The sequence below is a fragment of the Pteropus vampyrus genome, unplaced genomic scaffold (assembly GCF_000151845.1).
Source record: "Pteropus vampyrus isolate Shadow unplaced genomic scaffold, Pvam_2.0 Scaffold189, whole genome shotgun sequence".
Lineage (NCBI taxonomy): Eukaryota > Metazoa > Chordata > Mammalia > Chiroptera > Pteropodidae > Pteropus > Pteropus vampyrus.
In genome coordinates this window covers 1,378,510-1,387,996 of record NW_011888970.1, presented here as the reverse complement: position 1 = coordinate 1,387,996, position 9,487 = coordinate 1,378,510, and the positions used below count along the sequence as shown (strand labels likewise).

The 9,487-nt window shown below is 54.5% G+C and overlaps 1 protein-coding gene across 1 annotated transcript in view; it reads left to right on the top strand.

The window, feature by feature from the left end:
• Nucleotides 1-7,775, top strand: part of PIWIL1 (piwi like RNA-mediated gene silencing 1) — a 23,193-nt gene extending 15,418 nt beyond the window's left edge. The window contains exons 16-20 of the mRNA XM_011371390.1: nucleotides 2,379-2,449; nucleotides 2,599-2,752; nucleotides 5,230-5,355; nucleotides 7,362-7,509; nucleotides 7,659-7,775. Of these exons, the coding sequence (XP_011369692.1) occupies nucleotides 2,379-2,449; nucleotides 2,599-2,752; nucleotides 5,230-5,355; nucleotides 7,362-7,509; nucleotides 7,659-7,775 (616 nt within the window). The remainder of the gene's footprint in view (nucleotides 1-2,378; nucleotides 2,450-2,598; nucleotides 2,753-5,229; nucleotides 5,356-7,361; nucleotides 7,510-7,658) is intronic.
• Nucleotides 7,776-9,487: the final 1,712 nt, after the last annotated feature.

Sequence of the window (9,487 nt, the reverse complement as noted above, 5' to 3'; positions counted from 1 at the left end):
CAGACTCAGTGGCTTTAATTTTTCTAGAAAATCAAGGGAAACAGGCACACAGGTAAACATCGATGCTGTCGGCCCGCACACACAGAAGCGTAATTCATGAGGCGGCCAGGACAACTCGTGGCAGACGAGCTCCCACGTAGCTGCAGACCTACGAGGCGAAGCGCCCGTGTCACCTGTGGGCTCGGCCCTCCACCTCCCCCTGCGCGCCGGGGCGGAGTGGCGCAGACACCAGTGTGGGAGTGACTTTGTGGGGCTCTTGGAAAGGAAGGCAGGGTCTGGGGATGGCGACTGGAGAACTCAGCAGGGGGTTGAAGAGCTGGGCGCGGCTCCGCGACCCGAACGGGGGGCCCGGCGTTTGGGCAGGCCGCGTCCGTTTGTCTGTCTTCCAGCTTCACTTAGATAGAGGGGACACTGCGTGTGAGGTTAAAGCATGCCGTGTGGCGGAGTGCTGCACACGCATATTGTGACATGGTCACCGCGACAGGATAGGTCTGCCGCCCGCACCTCGCTGTCACAGCCTTCTGTGTGTGTGGTGAAGTCTGAGATCTGCTCGTTAGCAACTTTCGAGGACATACAGTGCTGGCTGCTGTGGTCACCAGGCTGCTGTGAGCACCCCAGAGCTTGCCGAGCTTATAACCGGAGTCCGCGCCCGCTGACTGTCACCGCCCGCTGACTGTCACCGCCGGGTCCAGCAAGGCTCCGCTTAGATCAGGCACTCCGTGTCCTTTCCCAGGTGGCCTGTGGACTTCCTCGGGAATTTCAGTTTCGTCAGATTCTCAAGCCAAGCTTTCAGAGTTTAAAAACCTTGAGCCTAGGTGGGTCGTGAGTAAACGGAAACAGCATTTTAGAAAATCTCTTGTCTGCTTATAAGTTACCGCTTGGCTTTGCTCTCTTCTACCTCAGATTGTCCCCAGCTAGTGATAGAGCCTAAGTTCCAGGTTTTAGTGGCGTTCAGGTCTAAGCTGTTGGCTGAACACGGTCTCTTTCCTTTATTAGCATCCGTCCCTTAGTTGAACGTAAGGAACAGTGTCTGAGCGTTAACGTCCTACTAGCCAAGTGGCAGAGGCGAAGAGTAAAACACGTGGCTGTGTTGTCATTTATGTCTCACAGGCTGGTCTGGGTTCCTGGAATCTGCTTGGAACTGAAGCTTGTCAGTTTCCTAATTCCTTGTAATAAGGGTGTTTTGTTTCTTTTTAGGTTGTTTGTCTATTGTCAAGTAACCGGAAAGACAAATACGATGCTATTAAAAAATACTTATGCACAGACTGCCCCACTCCAAGTCAGTGTGTGGTGGCCCGGACGCTAGGCAAGCAGCAGACCGTCATGGCCATCGCTACCAAAATTGCCCTGCAGATGAACTGCAAGATGGGAGGGGAACTTTGGAGGGTCGATATGCCTGTGAGTTCCATTTCATTAGTGGCTAAAGTTTTCCTCGTTTAAGAAAGGTGCGTTTACGCTTTTAGCGTCGCTGGCACGCTGTCGTATCTAAATTTGCGATATTTCTATTAAAGCTGAAGCTAGCGATGATAGTGGGCATCGATTGCTACCACGACACCACAGCTGGACGGAGGTCAATTGCAGGATTTGTTGCGAGCATCAATGAGGGGATGACCCGGTGAGTGTGCCTGGGTGGCTGCGGCTGGCTGTCAGGAGGCAGCAGAGGCCGGCAGGCCAGCGCTGGTGTCTAGGGGCCTGCGAGAGACCGGCACTTTGTTCATTCTTTATCTTAACCTGCTGATTTCTCTGACAATAGATCCAGCTAAGAAGGTAGGAAAGACGAGTAATTACTAGCTGTTCAACCATTTTTACCTTTCTTCACTGTCCCTTAATCCATAGTAGTCAAACTGTCTTCAGGCTATTTTACTATTATTCGTGTTTGTGGGGAGGGTGCATCTCATTCAATGCAACCATCTCTGAGGGCTCCTTTGGTTAATAAATTTTGCTGGTCACCAAAATGTAATTTCAAGTTTTCACAGTGACTTTGTTTTCGAAAACCCACTTGAGTTTACCCAGTCATTTGTACTCACCGTGGCGGAATTATTTTTCGGTGCTTTTATTAGGACTAAGAATTGCCAAAAATAAGGAAGAACAAAAAGGGAAGGTGCGTGGCGTGTCAGCGTCACTAGGGGGCGCACTTCCAGGGTTTCCGCCTTTCGGGAGAGTGACGCTGTAGCACTGATGCGTAGTGCAAGCAAACTGAGTGCGTGGGTGTATCAGGAGCTCGCTGTGTCTTGCCAATTCTATTAAAGGTTGCATGAAGTATTTCGAGGTGTTAGCAGATGTCTTTGAGGAGGTTAAAGGTCATGCATTGCTAGGAGGAGTTAAAGGGCGGGCTGTTCCGCCAGCTTCTCACCTCCGCCGTGCTTCTCTCCGAATAGCTGGTTCTCTCGCTGTGTGTTTCAAGACAGAGGACAGGAGCTGGTGGACGGGCTCAAGGTGTGCCTGCAAGGTCAGTCTCCCGCCATGCCTTCTGGTCTCGGAAGTGGGGGCCTCACGAAATTATCCCGAAGCCGGGTTATTGAGAAACATGCCCAGAATCTGGTAGGCGCCCTGTTTGCCGCGTGCGGGTTTGCGCAACCGCGTGCGGCTTCGTTGCAGCCGCCCTGCGGGCCTGGAACAGCTGCAACGAGTACATGCCCAGCCGCGTCATCGTGTACCGGGACGGCGTGGGTGACGGCCAGCTGAAGACGCTGGTCAACTACGAGGTGCCGCAGTTCCTGGACTGCCTCAAGTCCGTGGGCAGAGGCTACAAGTAAGCCCGACTTTCCTTATAAATGACACCTGTTTAGTTTTGGACCTGTGTCGAGGGCGAACAGGTGAGTGAGAAGGTGGCGTGCCAGCGGCGGTCAGCTCGGCCACGGAGGGTTCCCGTGGAGGCTGTCCTGGGGCGGGGCTGCAGAGGTCGACGTCCCCTGGCAGTCGTCTGCCCACCAGCCTTGCCGCACAGGGCTCTGAGCGCCCTGCGCACCGGAGCACACGGGTTGGTGATCGCCACCAAGATCCCGGGGGGCTGCCCTTGCTCTCTCCACCCCCGCGGACAGTGAGTGCTCGCTGAGCTCTGCCAGCGACTGGGCTGGCGCTTTGTGATGGAGGCGATCAGTGGCCTGGTCTCCCAGGAGGAGCCGGTTTCCCCCCTCCTCAGAGACGCACGGCACGCACGGGCGGGCGGGCGCTGGCGTGTCTGATGCCACCCTCTCCTCTGCCTCCTCTGCTCTCCTGCAGACGTCACCGTCTCTGCCACTGGGCAGCAAGTTGCCCCCATTTCAAGCTGGCTGTTGTAGTGAGTGACGTGTGATTGTGCAGATGGCTGAGAGCGCAGACTCGGGTACGGGGAGCATCTGCAGGTCCGACTTCGAGGGCCCTCAGAGACTCGGGAGGCGTGATCCTGCACGTTCCGCTCTGGCTCTCGTGCTAGGCCTCCCCAGCGGCCCTTGTCCCCTTGCAGAAACGAGGGGTGAGTGTCCTGGCTCCGTGTGGCCTGCCGGGCTCTGGGCTGGGCACTAAGAAGGGGTCCCCCATTTCTAGCAGGAGTGCAGGTTCTTCCGGTCTCCTTTGGCCACATTGTAAGGGACCTCTTCTAAGTGGCGAGATTACGCTGTCAGTTCTCAGCAGGTCAGGGGCATCGCCTCGAAGTCGTCATGATTCAGATTGAAATGTAATAAGCAGTTTTTAACATTGTGGAAATGAAGGTTGATATTCGTTCTCACTTCCTGAAACTCTTAATGCTTGTGTTTTCTCGCTAAAATAATGGGTTGATTTTACCGTCTTTTGGTTTTTGAAGTTCTCTAGGCCTTCTTCGTATTCTCTCTGATTCGACTTCCCGTCCACGGGGAGGCGGGCAGAGGACAGGAAGGGCTGGCATGCCACCTCTTCCCCGGCCGTCAGTGTCTGCCTGGTAATACCTGGCACTTCCTAGTCGTAGTGCCTTTTCTCTAACTAGAGAAAGAGACATTTCCAGAAGCGACAGCAGAGGCCACGGCACGTGTTCGTGCTCTTTGCTGAGCCGCAGCCCGAGGCTGGGAGTGCACGCCGTCACCGGGCGGCCCTGGGGGTTTGGCCCAGGAGGACCACACAGACAGGATCTGCTCCCCAGGGAGGATCCCGGCAGGTTCCCCACGATGCCGTCTGGTGAGGCGCGAGGGGCCTGGGCCGACAGTGACCGTGCCGCCGCCTCCGTGTCAGGAGCTGTGCTGAGGTTTGGGCTGCGGAGAGCCATGGTTGTGAGCAGTGGGCATTGAAGTTGGAGTTGGGTCCCCCGCCAGCCTGGCCCCCGTCTGGGACGGGGCCAGCCAAGCAGGCTGCTGAGAGGGGTCAGCGAGACCGTGTCCCTCTCAGCCCCCGTGAGCACGCAGGCAGTGGCGGGGGTATGTCCAGAAAAGAGCTCGGGGTCGTCGTACGGTAACGTGACGTCCGGGCGCGAGACCTCGCTCTGGAGAGACGCGAAGTCGGGGCGTCAGTGTGTGTGCACCCGAGGACCACAGCGTCCATTCTTACTGGAAACATTGGAGTCAGCGTTTTATAAGGTCGCGTCCCGGGTTAGCTGGTCGGGATGTTCGCTATGAGAACAAATCAAAAGCCACTCCGGCGTGCGCGTGACTTCTTCTGTCACCACGTTTGCTAAGTCGTTTTTTGTGATGTCACGAGACTAAAACCCACTTTGTCTTTTGGTTCCTGAGACAGGCTATGTCCTATCCAGGGCCACTGTTGCCAAGCAGCAGACATCCGTGGGCAGATAGTGGCATTTTTGGAAGTTTCCTCTTTAAGGAGGCCCACCTCCCACCCCCGCCCTACTCGGGGACCACCATGAAGGAGCGCTGCTGAGTCTGTCCCCACCTGCCCAGACAGGGTGCTGTGACTACCTCCCAGGCCGCACGCTGCCCGTCCACACCCCACGGGAAGTGCTCGCTTCCCAGTGCTCAGGCTCGGGAGGAGCCAGTGTCCAGTGGGAGAGAGCATGGGGGGCGGCACTGGCACCCCATGCCCACCAGGCCCACCATGCAGCTGCCCTGCCGAGCGCCTTGTGTTCCCACACCCCTCTCCCCAGACGGTGTTTTTCTGCCCACAGTTTACTGCTGGTCCTTACTCTGGGTCCTCACCAGTCGCGGACCTTCCTTCGCAGTTGGTTAGATAATGTGCCCCAAGTGTGTTGGGGGGGGGGATGGAGTATGTGAGCGACGGTTTGTCACAGTGAAAACACGACTCAGTGTAGCATTCCTCGCTGCCTTTAAGCCCCAGACTAACAGTGATCGTGGTGAAGAAACGTGTGAACGCCAGATTTTTTGCTCAGTCTGGAGGGAGACTTCAGAATCCGCTTCCAGGAACAGTGATCGACGTGGAGGTGACCCGCCCGGAATGGTGAGTCTGCGTGGTTGGGTCGGGCGGTTCTGTTTTGTGTTTCAGAGCGTGGCCGGTATTGTGTGTCAGCTCCAACGCGTTCACTTTTTAGATCTTAGGCTGTGTTTCTTATAGAAACCGAAGTTTTCAGTCAGTCTGATCTGACGACAGCTGCGGTTTGTCAGCCTCGTGCCTGTGCGCAGTGTTTCCTGCCATCTGTATCGTTAACCCGACAGACAGACGGGGGTCAGGAGCTGTGGCTGCGGACGGCCTGGGCTGGGTTGACAGACGGAACCTTATCCACGGGTTCTCGTTTCCTAATGGGGATTGTCAGATCCGTAATGCACTTAGTTATCCCAGGGTCAGAACGTTTCATCTGAAACTCAGTTGCAGATGAGAAAAGTGGCTTCTGAGTAAACAGAGCTTTGTCTGCGACCTAGAGACACAGTGTGCCCTCAGGACGTGAGAGAAGCATCCTGGGCATTCGGGCACACTGACCGCCAGGTGCATGGAAAGGGGCTCAGCACACGGGCTCAGCTGCAAGGGCACAGTGATAACCCGCTGGTCTGTCCCCGTCCCTGCCTTCCTGGGGACAGTGAGCAGCTAGGACAGTTTCTGTTTTATACGTGAATGTTTTGGGGCCTTTTTCGAAAGGCATCTTTATTCAAGAGATAGGGTTGTTCCTGGTGCTGGGTGTCTGTGGCGAACACCCTTCCCGAGGGGACTCTGGGGAGGGGGCCGTGCAGACAGATGGTGACAGCACCGACTTCAGTTCCCCTCATGGCCGTGTGTGACGGCGGGGAGACGCCTTGTCTTGCTCGTCTGTCTCTTTCCCGGGCAGATGCCGGCTGTGGCGGGGCTTCAGAGGGGCGCTGACCTAGTGGGGGAGTCAGCCAGGGACACCCGGCGGCTATGACGGTTGCGTAGAGTCATTGATTGCAGGGGTCTCTGGGCATTCAGGAGATCCACGACCCTGTCTGTCACTGCTGCCCTGACACCCGAAGCTCATGTGTCACCCTGATCGGTGTGAACAGATGGGGCAAACTCTGAGTTGAATGAAGTATGGAAACTTTCACTACTTTTTATTAGACGCTATCGAAAACGTAACAGCCGCCGGTGCTGTTTGGACGCCTGGGGGCGTCTGCCTCCGAGACTCCCAGAACCGTTCTCAGTTGCCAGCTCTGTGAACGATGGTGTGCTGAAGAGAGGGACTAAGCGTTTGATCGAGCTCTGTCGTGATTTCTCTGTTCTTTTGGGCAAGTCATGTAACATTTCTGAAACTCTCCTTCTTATAAAAACCTATGATCTGTTGTAGATCGGTTCTCACCATATAATTTCTCTGGTCTTGTGGACGTAATAAATTGCAGAGGTAACATCCTCGTGTCTTTATCACGTCAGATTCCAGTATCTCTGGATTGGCATTTTCTTGGTACCGAGATAGTGGAAGCAGCAGACGTCACGTTATTTTTTTTGTGCTTCTGTTTGGCCCTTAGGTTCCTCTGCTGTTTCTCTGTGCATGCCGTCATGCTCTCCATTCCTCGTACGGGTTTGCTGTAGACCCTTGCTGACTAGTGCCAGCTACGTCTCTCTCTGAGGGACAGCAGTGAGAACAGCAAGGGGGACGGGTTCTGTGGTAAAGGCATATTTGGGGGTGACAGTGCCGGGAGCTGGGCCCGTCCCGGTTGCCATGGTGCAGCCCTCCAGAGCATCCGGCTGTGGAGCCGCCTGGGTCAGACGTGGCCGCCAAGAGAGGGTCGTCGGTGCACGCTGCTGCGACGCGCGGCCAGAGGCACCCGTGACAGCTTCACCGTCAGCAGCAGTGGCTCCCAAGACCCCCACACACGCGCGGCCAGGGGGTCAGTGCCGAGCGTGGGGCTTCAGGGAAGCCACTCTGTCTTGAAGAGATTGGGTTACATTAGAGCATAAGATCGTTTTAGGGCAAGAAACTTGAATCATCGTAATTGTGGCTTTCAGAGAGAAGCCTTACGTCCATGGGGCGTGTTCTTGTCTCTGTTCTGTGATTCCAGGTATGATTTTTTTATTGTGAGCCAGGCGGTGAGAAGCGGCAGCGTCTCCCCCACGCACTACAACGTCATCTACGACAACAGCGGCCTGAAGCCAGACCACATACAGAGGCTCACCTACAAGCTGTGCCACGTCTATTACAACTGGCCAGTAAGTGTCCCCCGCGTCGGCGCTCCCTCACACCGAGACGCTTCTCAAAATGCAGCCGCTGTTTCCAAAGGCTCTGATGGTCAGTGCTGAGATTTACGATTTAGAGAAAGCAGACTTAGCATAACGGAGCCTTTTTTCTCCCACTAAAGGGTGTCATCCGCGTTCCTGCCCCTTGCCAGTATGCCCACAAGCTGGCCTTCCTCGTCGGCCAGAGCATCCACAGAGAACCCAACCTGTCACTGTCCAACCGCCTTTACTACCTCTAACCTGCAGAGGACGCCAGAGGTGCAGCTGCTCTGCGTGGGGTCGAGGCTTCGCGGCTTCCGGCTTCTGCTTCACCGTCATCTTTCTAGGTGGAACTCGCGAATTAGGAGGTCTAGGCTCAGAATTCTGACATCGCTCTTAACTGATTTCCTTTATAGGTGAAAATTAAGGTTTTATATTTTATCTTGTTTCCTTCTCATAAACATTTTGTGAGGATTTTTTGTTTCCTATGACAAATGTAGACAAAGTACTTTGTATTATAAACAGACTCTTACACGATTTGGAAAGTGGGGATTTACTTGAAAGTACTTTCGAGAGTGAGAAAGTCCTACTTGTAAACCTATGTTAACCTTGTTTTTGAAATGTTTATTTTGAATTTAAAGGAGAAAAGGCATGAAGTGGGAGGCAGGGGGAACGCAGGGTTTTAGCTGGGCGTCTCGTGCCGCGTGTTTTAGAGGTAACAGCTGCCATTAACCACCTGCACGAGGTGGGGGGACGACGTGACATTGCGGGGAAGTGGGCTTGCTTTTCATTTGGGGGCCAGGTGGTACAGGGGTTAAAAAGAAGGGAGCTGAAAAGTTTTAAATTTCAGTCTAAAGAAACATTTTAAAGCTCTTTAACAAGAGGCCCGTAGTCTATATTAACATTATTATTTATTTTGCTTTGCAACTGGAACATCATTCTATTTGCTATAAAATAAACTTGAAGTGACTGTCACCTTATTTGAATCACATCGTAGCTTTTGTTTCTACTTGAAGCACGTGCATTCTTTTTCCACTTAATGTAGTTTTTAAATTGCCGGAGAGCACATTCAGTCCAGAGGATGTCCCGTTTCTAAAAGTTAATTAGCGTCATTTCTGAATTTGTGTCAGAGTAAAATCGTGCGGAAACGCCTCTCCTGCAGCCTTTACAGCGGGAGGATGGCTGCCCACCGCTCGCGAGGGAACGCGGGCTGGGAAGTCGTGATTGATTCACATTTACGTGTTTGTAGTTTTCAGGAAATTTTGCAGGCAGCGGGCTCGAAGTTAAGGAGTACGTGCGTGTCAGGAGAACACCTTTAAACAGTGCTCATCGCTGGACCGAGCGCAAACGCTGAGGAGCCTGCACGAGCCCCTGGGACCGGAACCGATCGAGTTCAGTAAAGTCTTCGCCTCGGTGTCACCGAACTCGGTCTGTGGAACGAGGACCTTTTGGGTTGAGCCTTACGAACATATTATGAATGAAAACCATTCGTTTCCTTTTAGTTTGAGCCGATAACTGCCATCGCCATCATCCCTGCTCTTAGCCCCGGTCACTAAACCGCTTTGATGTCCAAACACCAGAAGGAAAAAGAGAGGACTGTGAAGTTTCGGAGGGCCACCAGCGGAGTCCGGGACAAAAGTCACTCAGCGTCAAGGGCGTGAGGGCGTCCAGCAGCCCTGGCATGGGAGGCTGACTGAGGCGCGGACCGTTGGCCATGCAGCCTGTGGCGAGGCTAACCCCCGTCATCACGGTGGTGGTCTTAGCAGGTCTCGGACCGTCCCATGGAGCGGGGGTCTTGATCGTCTTTGAAAGCATGAGGGGTGGGGAGTGTAGCAGTTGTGGAGCCGCAGTGGACAGAGCGCCACTGCAGCCGGGGCAGAAGGCCGGCGGGTCGCCGAGGGCCCGAGCCACTCTGCGGGCTTTCCACGCCTGGGTGGCAGTGCCTGCGGGCAGTGTGCTGGATGTCCCCTCA